Source organism: Danaus plexippus, chromosome 17 (genome assembly GCF_018135715.1).
Source record: "Danaus plexippus chromosome 17, MEX_DaPlex, whole genome shotgun sequence".
NCBI lineage: Eukaryota > Metazoa > Arthropoda > Insecta > Lepidoptera > Nymphalidae > Danaus > Danaus plexippus.
Genome location: NC_083548.1, coordinates 1008318 through 1031862, shown reverse-complemented (window position 1 = coordinate 1031862; position 23545 = coordinate 1008318). Strand labels below are relative to the sequence as shown.

General features: G+C 33.2%; 4 protein-coding genes and 1 non-coding gene across 5 annotated transcripts; all 5 read left to right on the top strand.

The window, feature by feature from the left end:
* The first annotated feature begins 5044 nt into the window (after nt 1-5044).
* On the top strand, nt 5045-8320 carry LOC116771252 (uncharacterized). Its single transcript, XM_032663054.2, has 3 exons — nt 5045-5201; nt 7372-7577; nt 7808-8320. Exons 1-3 carry the CDS (start codon nt 5147-5149, stop codon nt 7943-7945), a joined length of 399 nt encoding a protein of 132 aa, XP_032518945.1. The 5' UTR covers nt 5045-5146; the 3' UTR covers nt 7946-8320.
* A 76-nt stretch (nt 8321-8396) lies between these two features.
* On the top strand, nt 8397-11378 carry LOC116771251 (uncharacterized). Its single transcript, XM_032663053.2, has 3 exons — nt 8397-8547; nt 9616-9836; nt 11122-11378. The coding sequence occupies exons 1-3, from the start codon at nt 8502-8504 to the stop codon at nt 11278-11280; spliced, it is 426 nt and encodes a 141-aa protein (XP_032518944.2). The 5' UTR covers nt 8397-8501; the 3' UTR covers nt 11281-11378.
* Nucleotides 11379-11488: 110 nt separating this feature from the next.
* LOC116771530 (uncharacterized) lies at nt 11489-17279 on the top strand. Its single transcript, XM_032663406.2, has 6 exons — nt 11489-11763; nt 12216-12351; nt 12423-12525; nt 12652-15292; nt 15612-15755; nt 15839-17279. The coding sequence occupies exons 2-6, from the start codon at nt 12231-12233 to the stop codon at nt 16076-16078; spliced, it is 3249 nt and encodes a 1082-aa protein (XP_032519297.1). The 5' UTR covers nt 11489-11763; nt 12216-12230; the 3' UTR covers nt 16079-17279.
* A 270-nt stretch (nt 17280-17549) lies between these two features.
* Nucleotides 17550-17654, top strand: LOC133319354 (U6 spliceosomal RNA). Its single transcript, XR_009752996.1, has one exon. It is a non-coding gene; the product is annotated as a U6 spliceosomal RNA (small nuclear RNA).
* A 3008-nt stretch (nt 17655-20662) lies between these two features.
* Nucleotides 20663-23359, top strand: LOC116771550 (uncharacterized). Its single transcript, XM_032663431.2, has 3 exons — nt 20663-20785; nt 21129-21310; nt 22713-23359. The coding sequence occupies exons 1-3, from the start codon at nt 20780-20782 to the stop codon at nt 23188-23190; spliced, it is 666 nt and encodes a 221-aa protein (XP_032519322.2). The 5' UTR covers nt 20663-20779; the 3' UTR covers nt 23191-23359.
* The last annotated feature ends 186 nt before the right edge of the window (nt 23360-23545 follow it).

The window sequence follows — 23545 nt, the reverse complement described above, 5'->3', positions numbered from 1 at the left end:
TATTAAAATTGTCAAGGCGTTTCACAGTATACATTAAATTTGTTTTTTGGTCAATTTAATAAGTCTTGCCAAAGAAATTATATATTTTTGTGTATATTTTATAATTATTTGTTAAAAGGAACACAGGGAAACACTTTATCATATATTTTTGACTTCAAAATATACTTAAATTGATTATCAATAACACGTTATTACCTAATATTATCGCTTAGTGCTCCTGTGCCCAACAATCATAAGATTCCCAATACTTACTTTTAATATTTATGGTATATTCAATAAATAATGTTTGAACAGACATCACCGTAGATATAGACACGCTTATATGTTTTGTTCATGGCCAACGATACTAGGGGACTAGTTATATTCAGTTTTATTGAGATAGGTACAAGTTAACATTATTGAAACCAGGTGATTCACAAGCTTGGCTCTCCTCTCTTAGGAACTCGATTAGTATATAATTAGAAATACATAATTATATTCAGTTAAGAAACGATATCCATGCTGTTAAATCGATGTATTGCTTAATCTGGCACTTAGTAAAAACTTATGACATATTTTTCTACCAATTTTTTTTTAAATAGGAAGAGCAGGATTTTATAGTTCGCAGCGGTGAGATTGTGAGCAATGATAAAAAATTTAGCTAAACCGCTTTCTATATAAAGTAATATAATATATTGTTAACTTTCTTTAGGAAATATTTAATATATATATTTTTTAATACTCTAGAGCAAATATCTGTTAGTCATTTTATCATAAGGCACAAGATGAAATATATTTTATTAAGGGAGTTTTTTTTAGGGGAGACTCCTCACTAAGAATGACTTGGACTGTTTAGTTCGAATTCACCAAAGGAATGGAAACGTTTTTCTCTCAAATCCAAAAAGTTTTTAGCAAAACTATGTACAAAAATCATTGAAATCAATGTTATTAATTGAAGTGGCAACTCCGTATATTTTTTTATGTTTAACTACTGGATTAAAGCGAAAGTTCACAACTAACTATTCTTCCATATTATTTCAAACACCTGACAGTTCAAGATGCGACTGATGTTTACTTCATACTTATAATTTATATCCTTTTAATTCTCTTCTATCTACGCCATAGACGACTATTTAAAGTTTGTCAAATAGAAGCGCCTGTTCAAATTGTAAGCGTGTTTGAGTCCAACTGGGATTTTCTATTTTCTATTGATTTTACTTTCAGGTGGATAGATAACCTTATTTATGATATATCCGTGTGTCGGTTAGCAAAATAGTAGTGAGATCGAAATTAAAAAGTGAGACAAAACATTAAAATGTATATAGTGCTCTCTGCTACGAGCATTATTTTTTTCGATACGGTACGTCTATATTTGTGCACCAATATTCGGATATAACGGACTCGATTAATCGATTCCGCTCCAATACAGAGCTAGACTCGGTTTAGGTCATTACCTTATTGGATTAAGTTTCATAGTTACGACTAGAAACGTTTGACCTGGAGGAACAGAGCACAGCAGGAAACAGCCGACTCGAGTATCACGCAAGGACCTGTCTATCAGTTCATAACTATAGATATACGAGTATAAGATATTGACATGTGTTTTTCTTGGTTTTATCCTTTAAATTCACTAGTTACTAGCAGAAAAGACCGATCTTGCCCCGTCATGTCAAAGATATCAGGCTAGGAAGCTGGGTGACGGAGAGAGTTCGTTTTTAAACATAGATAGACTTAGACTTTTTTTTAAATCATGATCATGACTTTTTGGAATTGTCTAATATTAGGTCATATCAAGGAGATGTTTCTTGTTCAACGATTTTAATTCCTTTAGTACTTCGGTTTCTCTGCATCTAATCTAACCCAGTCTTCAGATCAATTTTACGTCGGTGGTGTGTGAGTTTTCGGTTGTTCTATGTGTATTGCGGCCTCCCATTATTAGTCATTTGTATTAAAGTGGGTGAAATGACTGTAAATGCTGATTTTAAAAGGCTGTAACAGAATTTTTGATACATCACAAAACCTGTGAAACAATTTTTTATAAGAAATGTGACATTTTCGTGAGAAACATCATAATTTATGTCGTTTTGCCATTAGTTCCTATATATAGACGCAGTCTCTTTGCCAGATTTGTGTATGTCTTATCGCTAAGTTAACTCGTCTGCGTCTAGTTGGACAGTACGCAACAGATATCGTAAAAGTTAAAGTGGTCTTGAATTCTGTTTTAGTTTCGTATTGCCAAAGAATCTAATGCTCTATATTTTCTCAGACGACGTTTGCCGTTCCTCCATCTTTCCTCCCTGTTGGTCGTGTTCCCCATCATCGATGTCATGTCTTGGTGTGTCTGACAACATACTTCCTCCTATTTCTGTGTTGTTGTCAGCAGTTGTTTGTATTTCTGTTTGTTTGGAGCTCATTGTATCGCCTATGTAATAAACCTTATGTACTGATTTAATTTTATTGTGTTGTGGTTGTGTATATATTATTTATGTTTTTGCGTGATTTGCAATTTTTTTTCTTGTGTTTTCATCTTTGTTTTTTCTATACGTCCAGCTGTATTTGATAAGGTCTGCAGTATTAGTTTTCTGATCGTCCAAGTCTCTGCAGTCTTATGCACTAAATTTTTTTTATAAGGACGTAAACCGTAACAAAAGTAACTTTGTTTTGACATATCTTAGACTAAAATTGTCTTTGTTGTTGCTTCTAGACTCTACGTCAATGTAGTAGTGAAAAAACTTCTCTAGTGATTTAAATCTAACGTTTACGATCTGTCTAACATTATACTCGTGTTCTCTAAGTTCAGTTTATGTTTTATGGATATCCCAGCAGCGTGTAAACCTTCAAGGACAACTTGATTTGCTCTTTCACTCATTATCAGACAGATATAATGAGAATTATTATTAGATGTACCTAATGTTTTGAGCTATAATTTTGTTATGTTAGTATTTATTTGCATAAAATATAAAGAATGTCTCTAAAGTTTAAATGTCTTGTTTAGTTTAGCACGTAAATGCTTTAAAAATTCAAAAAGTGACTTCTTGTTTTTAAGTTATTTATGTCTATATTTTTGTTACGTAAAAACCAACGAACATATTTACACTTATATAGTTCGTACATATGAAATTTACATGATATGAAAATTGTTTGAAAATCTAAAGTTTTCGATAATATCTAATATTGGAGTGACTGGTGTTAAGCATCGAACGTACGAAGTTATATGATAATTAATTATATTTGCCACTATAACGTAAGTGTGACAGTCGCCTGTCCTTGACTGGCCAGGGGACCTGTCTCACGGATGTGACCCATCACCTCATCAAACCGTGAAACAAATTGCTTCCACACTATATTTCCACTCACCTCATTCCATCGCAGCCGTCAAAGGCGATTAGAATAAAAAATAATAAAAAAATATTAAGATATTAGGAAAACTTTTTTTTTTTAATCCTTATTGATTATTTATATATTTTTTGAATATCGAAACTTCATATTTTTTTTTTATTTTATTTAAAATAAAAAGTTCCTGCCTCTTTTAATTTACGATTCCAATAAATGTAAATTTGAAAGTTAATAAAAAAATCTCATTAACAAAAAAAAAAATCATCAATTTATATTTTTATATTACATTATATTTATTACAAAACATTTATACATACTCTGTGTATAGTATAAAACATATTATACAGTTATAAAAATATATTATATGTTTTATTAATTGTTTGTTATTCATTGGCACGATTATATTACTTAGGACCGACAGAAGTTTACACCAAAGAAGTATAGATAGTTTTATATGTATTAGATCCGAGAGAAGCCGGTAGTCATGACTAGCGCTGCTCCCCGTATTTCAGCTTGTTAGACGAACCGTGCGCGGGCGCAGGAAACATCTACTTGCTTTGTCTCATATAATGATATTAGTTTAAGGAGAATTAACAGTTTGGAGGATGCTAGGAACATTAGAAACCGTATCTTTGTTATGTTTACCCTACTTGCATACAAGGAAAAGAGGAAATCATTCTCCTTAACGACCCCGTTACTAAATTATAACGGGATCATGGCTTTCGTTTAACAAAAATCAAAGTACTTGAGAATCCATCAAACAAGACATGATACTTGAGTGATAGAGTCAGTTAGTCGACGTGTGAACCTAAGAAATAGATAAATTTAAATACAAAAAATGAGATACATTTTATAAGTAATATAAAGTACATATACATAAATAAATTTTTTGGATCAATCTGTGTATTCTTTAAAAAACTAAGCGTCAACAGAAATTCACGAGTTTAATTGGAGTTACCTTTATTTTCTTTTATAATGTATCACAAAAAATATATACTTGCAAAATGTACTCGTAATTCAAAGACAATTTACTGTAAACATTAAACATGTTAGGATAGCTTAGGGACTAGTCTGCCAGCTAGTATAGGTTAAAAGGTAAGGTAAATAAGATCTACAATAAAATTATATATATAATTTTATGGTAGACAAGTTTGATAGGTAAAATATAAATGCTGCCGTACCATCGGATGACAGGCACTAGCGTTTTTGGCAAAAATAATCGATCGTTGGGTCAGCACTTTTTTCAGCCGTATGTGATATTATCTCTCTAGAATATCTCATTGTCAGTATAAAATTGGTAAATAAAATTACTTTTAAAATTTTTAAAACGAGACCATTATAATATGTTGATGTTATTTCTATTTTATGTGACATGAAATTAGGGTGCGTTTAACACACAAGTACACATGACAGACTATTCCTTTGTTCATGTTAATTTAGGAGGAACATCAATGCAATAATTTGTAGTGGTTAGATCGAGAAAGTACTGGCTTTACTGAGATTATTTAATAAATTGCAAAATAAAAACAGTTTCAGTGAAAAGTTTCGATAGTTGGAATAATTCTAAACAATAACTTCATAGTTAAAAGTAAAACTAAATCGGTAATGACATAAGTGTCCGGTACTAAAGGTAATATATGTAGTGGCCCTTCATTCAGGAACCAATACTCTCGTGCTCTATATATCCCTCAATTTGTACGTATTACAGCAATTGGATAAGCACTGTTGATTTGTATAGGATCTAAACACCCCGCCCAGTCACCATTCAGTCGCATTGAGATCAGATACGCGCGCGGTCTACAGCGGACGAAACCAGTGTCAACAGGAAAAGATGGCGCTAGTTACGCTTTGCTTTTTAGCGGTTTTATGTAGTTTGCTCCAACAAGGTTTGTGATTTATCTAATTATGACTGCGTTAGTTTAAAGACATTTTGGATATGCCAAATGTGTGACGATTTAATGGCTTAATATTTATCCCTAAATCATTATAGTTTTTATGCTCAAATGTACTTTCAGAAATATATATTTCAGAAATAGCTTCTTAAAAATTTTGTGTTTTATATTTCAATAAATCTTCGCTATTTATTAACAGCGTGAATGACCTTGTAATTTAAAAATATAGAGCACTGGAAATGACGTCACAACTTTTGATAGACACATGTTATTTTATAGCAGATTTCATGTAAAAACTATAACTTTAACTAAAAGTCATCCATTCACAATTGTTTCGGATAACAAATGAAGAAACTTTAAAGTTTAAACGTTTCATTATTAATAAACTTCAGGATGAAACCTAAAAAGAAAAATGTTTTATTTAAAGATATATCTTCATAACATTAAATACAGGAATTTTACGTTATTTAACGTTATAATAACGTAAAATTCCTGTATTAGATATTACGTTATAATACTTTTTACTTTATTAGAGAAGATTTGTCATTAATCTTAAATGCTTGCGTTTATTGATACTAGTTTTTTGTTTAAATGCCAAAAATTTTAAGTCATAAAGTTATAATATATTAAGTGTACATGTACAAGTGTACGTGTATTATACAATCTGTTGGTCACAAAATACGTAATAGTATTAATATATAATAGTATTTAAAGGTATCTGAATAAAGCATACTTTTAAAAGTGTTTTGTTTCATCTGATAAAATCATTTCAATACTACGAGACTGTTTTACGTGAAATAGAACACTAATTGGAGGCTAAAATTTCAACTTCAATGACACTATTGTCCTTCAATAGCGAGGTCATACGCTAACATATATATATGTTTTCACATTAAAAGAAAGTATAAAAGCTTTTAATGAAATATTCTGTAGTCTTGATAAGTTAAGATAATCATAGGTATATTATTTATATTCAGATATAACGAGATTATAGCTAAAATGGATCAGAACGATCATGACGTAGAATGTATCTGTTGTAGAATTCTATTGAAGTACTTTGTTGGAGATACTTTGGAAATCTCAACTCACCTCATATATTATATATATAACAGAAGAAAGCTAAAGACTTAATCAAGGAGTGCATTACGGCTTATGATACATATTTATTAAAATTCTTCATATAATTCCGCTCGGCTTATAATATGTGTGAGTCATAGACGATATAATGACTGTTATTCAAATTTAACATTTTAATAAGAAATATATATTTTCAACCAATACAATTTTAATTACATACAGTCATTTACATTGTTTTAATACTATTGTGTTTCATATATAAGGGGACAGAATATTAACTTTTAAGAAACTTATCTCGTTACTGGATGAATGTAACAAACTTGGACCCGGTTAGTGGTTTGAAATATTTTAAAGAAATTGAAGAAAAAAAAAGAAAAGAAAAATAAAAAAAAGAAATATATTAAACTAATTGTAAGTTATTATAATAGTGGTATAAAGTAACGTGAAAAATTAATTTTCAAATAAAAAAAACTTGTTCTCTCGTGTTAACGACAAATATAATTGTTTCTGCTAATTTTACGAGTATTTTAATCTATGTAGTTTATTACACGTGTGGTCGCTGTGCACTGGTTGTAAGTAGAGCTGTTTTGTGTAATTTTTAATTTAGAAGTATTCCTTTTATTACCTTATTTGTCCTTATCTGTAGTGAGTTAGTTCTTGTCACCGCTGTTATCATACCTATTCAGCTATTAATATAAATACATATATGTATAGATACGAATGAATGAAATTAAAGTCCCTTTGTTATAAGAATAACTGATTTATACTTACAAAAAATATAAAAGACATTCGTCAAGGAAACGGTTGCAGCCTACAGGCTATTGTAGCCTACCTATACGTACTGACTAGTGACAGGAAAAGTAGATTACATAAAATTAAAAAAATATAATAATTACCCTATTAATATATATGTTTAAAAGATTTATAGATTTTATTGCAAGTTTGATTCAATGTGAAAATAAAATCGAGATAGTATATGGCAGTACGCGAATATTATGCTGAATTACATATATATCACCTAAAGCAATGAACCCTTCAAGTAATTTTGTAAATGCAATTCAAATCAACGTCCTGCATCTTCCTCCAGGTTTAGCAATCACCTGTTACCAATGCAACAGTCACAACGACTCCAGATGTTTGATGGACAAGCTGCCCGACTCCATGAGGCTGCCCTGCGGCCCCAAAGACACCATGTGCAGGAAGATATCCCAAGTTGTGGAGTTCGAGTCGAACGGGATGCCCCCAGACAACCGCATAATCAGAGGCTGCGGCTGGGACGACAGCAGTTATAAGGTCTGGATTACATAACACCTGGAAAGTTCATAATATAATGGCAAACGTGTTGTCCTCTCTTAGGTGTATATATTAATAAAGTTATTAGGTATATTGTCTGAACTCTGGAAAATAAGTAGAAAAAAATGTTAACAAATTTAAATATTAAGGATATAGACATAGATTTATAACAATATATTGATCAGTTACGTAACGAATTGGTGTAATTTTATATGAACGTGGCCCCACAGGGACAATGCTACCAGCGCTCAGGGTTTGGAGGTAGACAGGAGGTGTGCTCGTGTTTGGAAGACGGCTGTAATTCCGCCAGCCTGCCAGCGATTGGAACCGCTCTCATGCTGATCACCTTCGCGTTACTTAGGTTCTAGACCTCACTTAGCTGTTTCCAGGACGTATCGAGCTAGGTACCAAAGATATCGTAGAATTGTACAAAAAATATAGAAAAAAAACATTAGTTCTAATTGAATTAGCCGAATCTAGGCCATGAGTTATTGGAACCAGGTCCAATTAGCATGCACATGACGATGTTCGTGTTAGAAACAATGTGTTAGTTCTCTGTGTTAAATGTTAAATACGAGCAGTCTATTTATAGCGGAGTCACACTGCCTTAATTAAGTAGAGAACGTAGAGCTTTATATTAATCTGACAGATTTGTATTACAAAACTAATGTAACATATAAGAGTAAACGTGTATTGTTGTGTTTGTTTAATTTCGATATTTATTAAATGTTTTTTGATGAAAATGCCCCTATTTTTATTTCGTTGTTACGTAATATCCAAATTTATGAGTAAGAAATTCAATTATATTCTCAATGGAGTCTTCCTTTCGTGATTGAACGAGGCACATCCGTTGCGTTATTCAATTCGTTGGAACAGCATGGAGTAAGCTGAATCTAAGCCAGTCTTGGTCAGGGAAGTGCAAGCATGAGATCTCTCGTTGTTGTTATACTGTTGGCGGCCCTTGAGTACGGTACGGATTTTATTTATGTTATTCTAATCTCACTTAAATAACAATTTTTGGGATATTCCATCTTAAATCTAAGCCTGTACAAAAATAGCAGCTTTAATGTTTATTTTTTAATACATCTTAAGATTTAAATTATTTAAGGTTTCCGACCGTTAATGTAGCTAACAGAAAAAAAAACCATTTACATCGCCACAGTCACGTGTGTTTTGGTAAAACACTTAAGACTTTTAATAATTAGTATATATTTAGGGTTAACTTATAAAATAAAAGCCAAAATTTTTATTAAGATAACCGTGATAAAATCTTCCGATACATTCTTAGCTTCGATTTTTTTAATATAAATGTAACAACAGTAAAATTTTAATGTCTAATGAATGGTGATATTGTAAAAGCGGGTGTGTCGGGCGCTGGGAGCGCCAGGCGTCTGTTATTTGTTGACGTAAGCTTGTGATGACATTAATATAAGTGTTTGATACTACCAATCACTAGGTCTCCGCAATCGATTTCTTACGTAGAACTAGCAAAAACATATGAAAACATTTAAAAAGAATAAAAAGTTTTCAAAGGAAATTCACGGTAGGCGAAGAAATGTTTGTTTTTTGTAAACTGAATTTAATGCTGAATATATTTTAACATAATACCATTTATTGTTATTAGATTTAAAGAACATACGAAGTTACAAACAAGATAATAATCAATTCAATATATAGATCATATATTCTATATTGAAATATTAAAATTATATTTAAGATCTTAAGGGTTAAGGAAATTTTGAGATGGGAGCTATCAAAAGAAGCTTCCTTGTAATGGACAGAATAGAAAGAGTTTTAGAAGAAGGCGTTTCAAATGTACCCTCAGAAACAAAAGTTATTAGTCTGTGATTTGTCAACAGAGAGATCTGGTCTCAAAGTCTCCAAAATTTACCTCAACTACCGAGGAATACCGCATTGGAATTTTGGTTGGTATACCCACCATTCTGACGGATTATAAAAAATATATAAAAGTGTTGTCCATCTTGTAGGACTAGATATTTAAGGAAATACCAAAACCAGTATGCATCTCTCGTTTCAGGATCCGCATTAATCTGCTATGAGTGCAACAGCGCGATCAACTCCATGTGCTCGGAGGCGGTGCTGCCCGACAGTTTGAAACGGAACTGCAGCGATCACGATCGAGGAGTTACACACACGCTCTGCAGGAAAATCGTACAGCATGTGGACCACGACATCAACGGACATCAGGTAGCCAGCAGGGTCATCAGGAGCTGTGGCTGGGATGAGACCAAGTATAAAGTTAGTATAATTCTTAACCCTCCTCGTCTCTTTCTCAAAGTTCAACCTATCACACTCCACCCAATAACCCTGGACATCGACCATTGCTGATTTTTGAAAGACTATGGCTCTTCCCAAAAACTGTAACCAGTCTTTAATATATACATATATATATTTTACTATTATGTTGTTTTATGTGTGTATTTTTAGCTAGCTTAGCTCAAAACAGGGGATGTAATTATTTGTAGTTTTTTGAATTAGGCGGATCATATAAGTTTATCTCTGTTTAGAATTTGAATTTATTTAGTTTATTTGAAAAAATTATCATAAAAACTTCCTTTTCTAAAAATTTATCACTTGTCACAAAGAATAGTTTACCAGAGTAATAAATACACATAAAGAAATGAAAAATAATTACTTTACTGAGAATTAAATGAGCGATCCAGCCCGGAAATAGAATTTTAATAGACGCGTTATAAAAAATATAATTATAGGGATATAGAAATTGGTATATGTATACATGTTATAAAATGATAATAATGTAACATAAGAACATATATTTTTGTATATCCATATTTAATATCATAAATGCAGAAGGAACTCTGTCTGTCTGTCTGTTACTCAATCACTCCTAAACTACTGAAACAATTTGCACGAAATTTGGTATGGAGATATTTTGATACCCGAGAAAGGACATAGGCTACTTTTTAGCCCGGGAAAATGACGCATTCCCATGGGAAAATTCAAGTGGGCCGATCACTTTTACGCCTAAACTACTGAACAGATTTAAATGAAATTTGGTAAGGAGATAGTTTGAGATTTAAGAAAGGACATGAGTTACTTTTGACCGCGGAAAAACAACGCATTCCCATAGGAAAAATAACTTTTATGGCCAAGGAAGAAAAAATAAAAAACATCGTATATAATAATGTATTGCAGTAACCTATCTTCTTCTTAAAATGTATTAACCTAACCTAACCTATGACAATCACACTTAGTATGGCCTCATCCCATCTCGGCACAATTCAAACATACGTACAAAAAAGTACAGCTCAGGTTTTGTCATACTACTATACAAAAAAACTATCGAATGCGGACGAAGTCAAGGGTAAAAGCTATATATTACTAATTCTGAAATTTACGCGGAAGAAGTCGTGGGCATAAACTAGTAAATAAATAATTTTAAGTCACTTAAATAATAATTATCAAACATTGTTTAACATTAAATATTAATTTTAATTAGCTGTGATATACATATACAATATATTTTATAATTGTATCATGTTTTTTTTAACATTTGTTTCAGGGAATGTGCTATCACAGATCTGGTTATGGCGGGCGTCAGGAAGTGTGCTCTTGCACAAAAAATCTCTGCAACCACTCCGGCAGATTTGAATTTTCCTATTATCTTGCCGGCTTGGTATTTGTCCTCCTGTTTGACACGGCCAACAGTTTTAAATACTAGCAAAATTTTATTTTTAATGCCAATAAAATATTAAATTTCCTCAGCCGATTATATTGTGAAATGTATATAAAGTGAATAAAGTTAAATGAAGCTTTTGGGCCTTTTTGTTGAAATTTTCTACCTCTTTAAATATGATACCTCTTTGGATTAAAAAAAAATGCTGAAAAATCAAGACTCATGTCAGGAAACAATTGAACTAAATCATATGGTTGATTTCAATTTATTGGCAAGTCGCACATTGTGCATTGAACAACGGGCACAGAATACCAACATGAACATCAGCTTATTAAAAAAAATAACTTAGGAAATAAGAAATATCCAAAAGTGCTCTTACAAGTTTTATTACAAGTATTATCTATATTTTAAACTTAGATTTTTGAGTTTGGACTTTGACAGTACATAAGTAGATGTTTGTTACTACACTCGCTATGTTCTGATATAAAGAAAACCTATAGTATCAGAAAAGGGACAGGATTTTCAAAGGTGAGTGGTAAAAAATCTCATTCCTGACTATTTAGGACGAGTAGGAAATCCTATAATATTCTTTATTAGACATGTAGTTTAGAATTGGAAGGTATCTTGGTCTTAGTATGCCATTCTTACTTATCTATTTTATACGAATTCCAAAGGAAATTGGTAATTACATTGTTCATTACGTCATTTTCATTGCTACCAACTAGATTGGTCCTATTTGACAAGTCAAGAAAAAATTATCACTTATCTTTTATCCATTTAGAGGGAGTTTTCGAAATGATTTCGAGAATCAGCATAAAAGAAAAATCAACATCGGCAATCTCCTATGAAGGAATATATTAAAATTAATGAAAAATATAACATTGCACTTCATATGGCGAACAATAAGAGTAGAGGACTAATTCGGATGTCTACAGTTTTTGGAGCTTTTTAATGTATAATTAAGAAAAATAATGTTTCAGCTGACCGCAAGCCAAATGCAAGAGTATGGTAGCGGCATTGCAAATAAGTCGGGAGAAAGTCGCGATGCCACGGACGGCCACTGTCAGGACGGCTTTCATATACAACACCACTACCCTGTGATACAGAAGGGCTATGGTAATATCAGCAGGAAGCCAATGAAATCATAACAGACATATCATTTTTTTAATAACCTTTACTCTTTAAAGGTGTTCCAAACAAAGAATTATCAGATCAGAAAGTAACGACGTATAGTAGAGGTATAACGAGTTACTGTGAAGCGTCAACGAGTCAACAGTATCATAATTCTAGGTAAGGTGTACAAACGATCAAAATGATAGCTAAAAAGTGGTTAAAAAAGACAAAATAATTAAAAATACTTGAATCTTCTTCTTCTTAATAATCATTTAAATATATTATATTTAAACATATTTTCAGATATACCAATCCCTTGGCCCCTACTTTTAGTTCACCTCCAAATTCACCACTAGTTGGACTAGTATTTGATCCAACGTCTTCCAACTACTCTAGTACTGGAATGATGGCTGAACGCCTTAATTCGGATCGGCGTACCCAAAATACTTGGTCCTTGTCACACCAGGAACCAATCGGTACGGGGGCAAAGAAAAAAATTGTCAAAAGTCACGACAAAAGGAACGCATATAACGCAGATCCTCGTTACCAAGAAAGATTCAAAGATAACAGTACAGAAACGGATCGCCACAGAAATGTAGATAGGAACTTAGCTTCGGATTCTACTTCTAGTTTAGATTTTTTTGCTGAAGGAGAAAAAATGGTCTCAGAACTTTGTAATATACCTGACTCTAATTATAGAAATGAAGGGAATAGTTTAAAACCAAATCAAAAAGGATCTATTAAAGACGACGATAAAAACAAAGCCTCTGGATCTTCAGACATGTTGCTTACTGCTTTGGATAAAATAGTTATTCACGATCAGATTCCTAATCAAATTGTACAATTGGCAATAGAAGCTTGCACTGACGCAGAAAATATAGCAATCGCGCATCATAACAGACCATGTTTTAAAAATATCCATTCAATTTGTGCTAAGACGAGATCCAACGTGCAGAAACCAGACAGCGCTGTTGCCAATTTGCATTCCCAAGGAATTCCTTGGGTGATAAAGAATTTCATATTTTCCTTTGTCAGAATTCTCGATGGGTGGAAGGGTGTCAAGGAATTGTTAAGTGAAAAACATGAGACTTTTTCAAGAATCGAAAACAAATATTACAGCCAAAACATAAGAGAGTGTTTTGTTCAATGGCAAGCAGTTACAAAAGAAATGTTAACTCACATTTATAAAACATTTAAATGCCTCGATCACGGCTTTACAATGGAACAAAAAAGTTTTACACATAATTATTACGCTACGAATTCAGCCGCGCCTAGACACCAAAACCAGAACAAATTTCAAACCACAAAGGCTCATGTTAGTACCCCACGACCTGTCAGCGCATCACCCCAAGCTTACAATGTAATGCAACCACCATGGGCTCAAAGTCAAACACCAGCGGGACAACAAACCTACAATGACAATTCGTGGCCATCTCGATCTAATGTGACATACAAAAAATTTCCTATAGTCCACCCTCCAAATCAACAGAACTTTTATCCTCTCAATGATCAAGTCGATATGGATAATTACCAAAAATCTCAATACAAATGCGATCCATGCCTCCGTGAAACAAAACCCCGGCAATCCTGGACCATTACGAATGTGCCAGATTTTCGCACATTGGAACGAATGTGCCTGGCCGATCAAAAAGACTTGTATACACAATTAAAACATAAAATGGACGCAGAACTTGGAAAATCACCTGAACAGCCAATTTTAAGTAGTATACCTTCTGAAATATTACAAAGAAGAGAAATGGAGCTGAAAGCTAAAATGATTCCTTTAAGTCACGTTGAAAAAAGTTTGATACCGAGCATGTCATCATCGACTGAACTAAGAAGCTGCTATGTACCAAAGAATAACAGCTGTGGCGATACCAAGGAAGAGGCAGATTTTTTTGCGGCGTGGGGTCAGATGGTCCAAAAAGAACCTAGTGAATTTTTGACTCATCACACTCATAACATTCAAGTTCCTTCTAATGTTATGACGATCTCGAATAATATTTCTGGCCCCGTGCAATTTATTGATCCTGAAAATGATGAGTTTAATGAAATATCCAAAGTATATATGAAACCTGGCAGCTATAAAGTGCCAATAAAACCTTCAGAACCAACGTCATCTCCTTTCTTGCAAAGTTCAACGCAGGATATAATTTACGAAAATCCGGTTGAGGAGATTTCTAATATGAAGATGAAAGTGCCATTTTCACAAGTTACATTGGCACCGCAACCAAAATATAATTTAGAATCGTGGCCCTGCTTGATACAAAGACGCGCAGACGACGCTTTCCATGACGATCAAAAGGTTTGTTCTCGACCGACGTTAAATTGTTTAGATATGCGTTCTGTTGAGTCTTTGGACATTTTAAGTTCTATGATGTCGGATCGAGCTTGGGAAGCTGCAAAACAGTCTGCTCCAAAATTAATGGATTTCATATATGAAGGTGTTAAATCCGATACAGCTCGCCTTTATGACGCGTTGAGTTTTTGCGCAAACGTAGAATACTCTAGTGATGTTAGAAATTCACCTTCAGAAAAAAATGATGTTTGGAACCGAGAGACAATTTACAATAGTTTTAATAACCTTAATAGTGAAGAATGCCCTCAAAACAAATCATTAGATAACATTAACACAATAGATGCTACCACTGATGTAACGAGTAATGATCAAAGACAATCACCAGTCCAAGAACCAATTGAAAATATCGATTTTAGATCGGAGGAATCCGAAAAAAGTAACCGTTGTCCCAATTACGATCAGACGGGACATTATATAAGGAATGAAAAACAAAAGTCAAAAGTTGCTGTATCAGGGATGTGGTACCATCCAAAAAAGAAAAAACCCCTGTCTGCCTCGATCGTTAAGAGATTTGAAGATATATTAACCCAATTATCTCATTTCAACGAAGCTAATTTTATACAGCTTGATATGGACATAAAAGTGGTAGGTTGGTTATTATCATAAAGAAAAATTTGTTGTGCCATAGACAATATTTTGAGATAGACTGAAATATAAACCTGCAAATATGTCGCTAATATGTTCTGGTCGCTATAAAGTATAGATATAAACGCCGGAGGTTACAGGTTCGAATCTTACTCTTGGAAACAAATCTTTAATTTTATACTAAATAACATAAAATTAAGGCATCCAAAGTTACATTTGCCGTATAGGTGTTTTTAAGAGCTGCCATTTAATGCAATTGAATGGCATAAGAGACAAACAGACTAAAGAGGTTAGTAACTATTTTATTTTTAATTTCCAGGCTCCGAGATTTTATGAGGTCGTAAAGTATCCTATGTGTCTTAACGATATTTCAACAAAGCTCAAAAATTCATCCTACACCGAATACGAACAGGTTGTTCAAGATTTTAGACGCATTTTTAACAATGTAAGACTTTACCTCAAGGTAAGTGTCCGAATCCTAAAATGAATTTAAAAAAAAAACTATCCACCCAAAAAACTTGCATTAATAAAACGCACTAATCTCAGAACTATCCGGATACTACAATGAAAAAGAACCTCAACAAGGTGTCGTCGGAATTCGAAAAGATTTTAAACGAAGCGTTTCAAAACAATAAAGACGGGGGAAGAAATAAATCCATAGATAACGCAGAAAATAAAGATTTGAATAGTAAGAGCAATGAAAAGGAAAATGAGAAACATAAAGCTGATTCCAAGAAGGGGGAGATCGTTGCAGACTATAAGACGAGCGAGGACGGGAGTGGCTAGGACTGGGCTGCGACGTGACGTTGATCCGTTTACAAATTGATAGTACGTTTCATCTGCATTCCGCACGGGTGATGATTATATTGTAATGGAACTGATCATCGGTTCCTTTTGGAATATTATTGATTTTTTTATGTAATCCTCTTTGTTTTGTTAATATTTATTTATTTTCAATTTCTTTAAAATGTAATCGACAAATCTAAACTTGTAAAAAGCTAAAGTTGTTCGTTAGGTTAATTGAGAGCTCTAGTCAATTCGAACGAAATGATTTTTAGCAAATGTCAGTGACGTCACCAGAACTAGTAATACATAAGATTATCAAGTTAATTTGTAAGTGCCTGCCAACTTTTTGAACCGACTTTTGAGGCTCGATGTATGGGTTGCTTTTTTTTCTCTTGTCTTGTTTTATCTATTTAGTTAGTAATTACTCGTTTACTTTAATTGTTCCTAGTTATTTCATTAACTCTATTGATAATTATGATCCGTGTCTGAATGGAGAATAACAAATTTATGTTCTGAAAGGAAAACTCGTGCATTACATAACCGATAGTCACCTGTCGCACGCTGTATTGGAAATTATTTATTTTTATATCTCGATCTGTGATGTATAATAGTTAGGTAAAAGTTAATTATCTGAATCGTTCCTCCCTATTGTTAGTTTAATTAGATGTAAATAGTCGAAATAAATAACCAATGTCGCTCGGAAAGTTATTTAAGTATTATATTTTCCTTTGAGAAAATTATAATGAGCAACTATTGAAAGCATGGAAACTTACTCTTATAATGTTGCTTTGGAGTTGACACGAGATACGCTATCCTCGTTGCAGGAAGCTCTTGGTTCGTTGGCTACCCCCACTATTATTAATATTACTTTATATGAGTATAATGTTATTTTTTTTTATCAAATTTGACCCTTTGCTGTTACTCGTTCGTATGTAATTATTTTTTAAAATGATTTTTGACTACGTTTTACCTGCCATAGACATTAAGTGAATTGCCGACGTCTTTTAGACATTGTTTTGGTAGAAATATTGATTCGTGAATGTTTGGTTTCAAAATTTAAAAAAAAAATAAATTTAAAATATATATATTGACGTTGAAGTTAATTTTAAGTATTCATTAAGTTGTGATTTTATTAATTAACTTATTTACCTAAAATTATGGCCAGGAACTTCTAATGATAATACAAAAGTTGTTTCTTAAAGCGAGTTTTATTCGACACGTAGGTACTAGCCCTACCTTGGATAAAAATTAAATGACTTGGGAATAAAGCTTCTACAAAGAAGATGAATATTGTTATCGCTGTAATGCAAATGTTACTTATTCAATCTGTTCTGGATGAGGCTTTGTAGGCCTTTATTCGGTTTTCAGAGCGACTGGTCGTTGTACCGATGATTAAATTCCTTGGAAGTCGTTACTGTTTACGCCGTTTGTTTGGATAGTTCTTGAGCTGCCGGTCCTTGAACTATGTAGGCTACTGATTCGGTAGTAGATACACTAAAAATGGAAGATACATAGAAGACTAGCGCGGCCCCTAGACTAGGATGATCCAAAAAATTGTGATGCTTAAATACGCAAAAAAAATCTGAAACAAGTATGTATTTACTCGTGAAAATCTTAGATTACCTGTTGTAAACTTTAACTATGGCTCCGTTATAGGATTTCGAAAACTGATCAGAGATAATTCCTCTGTTTTGACTAGAGGTTCAGAAGTTAATAGTTATAATGTGCATAGTCATCTAAATTGGCTTTTTAGTGATTATAATCAGGTCGCTTTACCTATCTCTTTTCAATAACATTTGTTACACAAATGTATCACAAATTTCATAAATGGAGTGCAATTAAATCTCATGATATTTTTCGCTGTCACCCCTTTTTCTGGCTACCGAGGTAGTGAGTGTGACCAGTTGCCTCGCTTGATAATAATTTTATTCATACCGTGTTCCATACAAAAGTAGAGCAGAGAGGTTGTCACTAAAGTTCTGTATCCTTTTAATATCTTTGCTTTAAAATTAAAACTACGTGTTTAATAAAAAGGATGGAAGAGCGTTGAGCCTCAATAAGGATGCGCACTATCATTTGGTTCACTAAAAAACGTGGGCTTGACTCCTCCCCAACCTTTTGTCAAGCAAACTCTTGTTATATCATATATAGTCTATCCTCCCCGTTATAAGACTCACTTCAGCAGTGTTTAGAAAACCAAATTCGAACACGTAGCTGGGGAAGCTATTTAATGCTATTTAAGAGCTGTGGATACCCTTGCAGCCAGTTTCCCTTTGTCTGATGTACTCTTTGAACGGATAGAAGGGAAGAAAATACTTTACCTACCTTTTGGAAACTAAGTTTTTATTAGAAATTTAGAAACGGTATATAAGTTGGTAGATTGTGTTGGTACGCACAGCCTTCCATTATTAATGCCTTAATATCCTATCGTAATAATCCAATCCTTAAGTCGGAGATTCTCTGATTCAAAATGGACAAATTGGAAAATTATCGAACAACCATTATAAAAATATTTAAGCCCGAATCAGCTTTATATTCAACTAAATAAACTCGTCATTTAATGTCAATAAACTGGAATGACAGCAATAAAGATGGACGATAATTTTCGAACCGGAAATAACAAATAAATATAACGTTAAAATATAAAACGTAAATACGATTGTTCGTTCCATTTCGCATCGTGACTCCGACTGTTAATAATTAATTTTCTTTTCTTTAACAGAATTACCTCTGTTGTCACGTTTTGGGTTCTCATAATTTGATACATAGATTATATATGTAGGTAATACGATTGGGGTTAAAAGACATTATTACAAACCCGCCATTTTGACATCACTAAAACGAATTTAACTAACACCAATCTGTCACAAACGGTTGATCCATTTTTTAACTAGACACGAACATATAAAGAAATAGAATTGCCTAAATGTTACTTTGTTAGTAACACTAACTACTACGCATTAAATTCGAGTCCATTTATAATTTATATAACGAAGAGGAAGTCTTCAGGTCGAGCTACATAATTTTCATTATACTCGTTTAAATTAAATAGCGCATTCACCCTATTTGTAACACCTATTGATTTTCTTTCTGGACCTCACAAATTGTTCATAAATAAGGCGATTTTGTTGGAGTTTAATAAAATTCTATAAGACTGTGCGAAAATAAAAGGAAAGTAAGTATTTTCAATCATTGTTCTAAATGCGAGAATATCTCACGAACCCTTGTACTTTTATAATACAACAAAAATAATTTCAACCAAAGAAACTTAAAAAAGACAAATCTTATCTTATCTTATGACGTTGGAAAAGAGCGGTGTGCTTACCAGAGTTAGCATCGTTTTCCGCACGTTACCGTATTAACGTAGGTAATTAAATAAGAAACAGGGAACGCCTCGTGCGTAGTGTAACTATGAAAACTAAGCCTAAGCATATAGATAAATTGTATACAATTTATTTCATTTAATTTCAAACAGAGATAATTTTAATTTCGCGGCTGTTGAGTTAATAATTTAGGATTAGAACGCGTACGTAATTTAAGTATATAATAATAAATAAAATCCTTATTACTAATAATAAATCCCAATAGTTTTCCTAAATGCCAGTTTTTGGGGCTCTGTAAAATACAATTTTCCTCTTATCATATAAAATAAAAATGATTAGTGACAATTCTTTGAACTCTATAGCTGAGGAAATCTAATATAAAAGGATTTCGTCAAAAGTACTAGAAAAAAACAATTACTTTTATATATGTCGGAGTAGGAAACACTTTGTCGTATTTGAAAAGAGTGACGTCAGCATAACTTTATTCTTGAATGTCGTCAGGATCTCAGACCCTAGATGGTAGCCTCGTAGACGGTTTGACGAACCTCTTCCTTCGAAGAGGTCCGATCTTTGCAACGGCTCGAGCGAGCCTATCTGTATTCTGTAATCTCATAACCTTTACTCTCGCCTCTATGTATACCAACACTGTTGTGACTACACTTGCACAGGTGGCCCCGCAGGAGGTTATGCGGCTGACACCTGATAACTTCAACTAGGTACTCTCAATTATTAGTTATTCCAATAATAAGAATTACGCCGATATATATTATATTTCTTTTCGTCAACGAACCGCTTTCACGATAATTTTGGAAAATGGTTAAATTGAAAAATACATATTAGTGAATATAAAGGCTTGTTAAAAATCAAGAATTTTGTTCGTTGTCGTTCTGACTATAGCGTTGCTAACGCTAACCGACATCAAGCAAATATATTTGTTATGATTCAAAGAAAACATTCGATAAAGCTATTTGATATCACAAAAACATTTGATGACGTGTCGAGTCGTCGGAAATGTTGGAAATAAAGACGGTTTTATTGTAACCGAATAAAACGATAAATTATAAATAGAAAAAAAAGCGGGAAACTTCATCATATAGATAACGTATCTGTTTAATAAAAAAAATATTAACACAGAGTTTTTAATTTTCTTTCTACATCGATCGAGAGAATCGGCAAATACCTTAAGTCTTTATTCTTTTATCTGTTATAGTACAAATTAAATAATCCTTTATTATACATGTAATTCTGAGTGTACTGATATCTATAGATAATGTTTTACAACGAATTGAAATTCCTAATATAAATGGCGAGAGCCTGATTTGTTAACAGTTACTCTGCTTGTGTGACATAGACAAAAATATTGTTTTTAAAGAGCACAATGAAGGTATGTCTGTTTTTGTCATCTTTCTTACACTGTATCACCAACGAAGGTCCCTGCTTCCAGTAAGTATGGATTTTCAGTGAATGAGTAACAAAGTAAAAATAGGTATTTACTTTCATCGTCACATCCCGGGAGCAGTCATTGAAAACAATGGAGACAATAATATTAAGACGTCTTTATCATTTAGCACAGGAATTCTTATGCTTACTTTTAGTTATATACTTGAAAATTATAGAAATGATAATGTTTTTCCCTATTTGCAGCCTACTTCATATATGTATCATATTTGTTGTTACAATGCTTTCATTTTTCGACGAATGTTAACATAGTTTTTCTCCTGCCGCAGGTGATCTTCCAAGCTGTGGCGCTGGCTGTTCTAGTGGTATACGTTTCCGGTCACGGGAGGGTTTTGCACCCACCTTCCCGAGCCTCAATGTGGCGTTACGGGTACAAAACACCCGCTAACTACGACGACTCCGGCGTCAACTGCGGCGGTTACGGACATCAATATGACATCAATGGGGGAAAGTAAGTTTTGTTTACATTCATTGATTTAAACGGTACCCAAACAGCTTATACATGAGATTTTTACCAGGTGTCATCTGTATTCTAGAATATGTCAAGTGAATGTAAAGTATAACCTTGAGAGGAAGTCAATCAAAAAGTTTTAAAAATTATGTGCAACTTATTATTTTCCTACTCTGTTCCCCAGGTTATAAAACATCAACTACATAGTGCTCGAAAGAAATGTATAAAATGAAAAAAATGTATTTAGGTTATTACTAAATATAAATTTGAAAAGCTATCTTTATCAAAATTTCAAATAAAAATATATAATTATAATTTTAATAAGTGAAAGCGAAAACTATCCTTTTTCTGAAACTTTAAAAAGTAGAATTAAAGACGGGGAAAGATTAAAAGTACATATGTGGAAAAGAAAATTACAAAGCTCCTTATTTAAGCAAAATGAATGTCATTATATTAGCTTTAACTACTCACCCGCTCCAGATGTGCCTGCACCCCAAACAGATGTAGCTTTCCGTTAAATCGGGGCAGAAATTTTGGAGATCTTTGCGAACAGACAGACGGACTAATTGACAGTAGCGGAAAGGACTTTGTTTTGTAACTATATGTAGTATGAACTATGATCGGTATTAATAGAGTATTTATTTATTTTACAATATGCGACTGCACTACCGACGCTTTCGGACTCAATAGAAGAAATAATCTAAATGTTATAAAGAATACTTGAAAATTTTAAACGATATAATTCAACAGGGTCTAGTGTCCGGCATTCCAATCACCTTATTATAATTTTCCAATCTTTTAAGTATTTAAAATAAATACAGGGGATACCCTTCCGAACTGTTCCGTAGCCCTCAGAGATACCAATACAGCGCACATTTTTTTGTTATATCTGTAAGGGTTCAACCAGCTTATGGTATGCGACCCGGAGAAATGGGTTTGTTTAACACATCATATTAAAAACCACTAAAACTATATAACTATATCTATTTTGTATGCATTATACATATAGGCCTTTCCCTAAAATAACTCTATCTATTTAAAAAAATCACATCAAAATTAATTACAAAGTCTTAAAAATCCAAAAATATACAGACTTTATTTTGTAGGTACTACATTTTTTTTTATTAATGCCATGGCTTCTTTCGCACTGAAGTCATGGATAATTTTGACGTTTTTATTTGTAGGACGAATAATATTCTTAATCACTGTGTGGTTCATACTCGTTGTGACAAACATTATAAACTTCACCATGACTTTGACATGCGTCTGTCACCGAATGCCCAAGATAATGACATTTCCATTCTACTATTGAACTTGAAATCATCAATGAATTATGGTAGAGCGTCGACCGGCGATATCTTATTGTCACTAAATTATTGTATATTTTTATGCTTAAATATAGATGTGGAATATGCGGTGATGCTTACGATGAACCAGTACCAAGAAGTCACGAGCTAGGAGGGAGGTATGGATTGGGGATCATCGTGGCGGAGTACGAGGCTGGTGAGGTGTTCACAGCTACAGTCGAGATTACGGCCTACCACAAGGGTTACTGGTACTTCAAGATATGCCCAGACCCCTCCAGCAACGAACAATCTTGCTTCGACCAATACCCGGTAGAATTAGAAGAGGGCGGCACCGACTACTATCCCCCCAGTTCGGGAATCTTTCAAGTGAACTACCGCATCCCTGAGAACGTAACCTGTGACCACTGCGTGCTTCAGTGGTGGTACAGAGCCGGAAACAGCTGGGGAACATGCAGGGACGGCTCGGGCGCCATCGGTTGCGGAAACCAGGAATATTTTGGAGCCTGCACGGACATCACAATTAAAGCCAAAACCCCCATAATACCAGAAGGTATACCCATAGAGTTAAACTAGTGAATAACGCAAAAGAAAAGACATCTTTACTTGAAAAGTATTTTGGAATCTGAAGCAAAATTTTCGCAGGATAGTCGTAACTCAATTTCTATATCTGTCAATATAAAACTTTCCCAGTATTCGTTAAACGTATATTTATTTATTATTAGCAATAAACAGTTTTATAAAACCGCTGTCTTTGATTTCTCTTAAACCTTATCCGTTTACAACAGCGGAAAGAGATTGAAAACGCTTTTGCATGGAGTTATCGTTAATCCGCGATAACATTGAATATTATGATACATATAAGTCATTTTTTTAACATTTCCTATCTTCATATTAAACGACAAACGTTTGAAATATAAGAATTCAAATA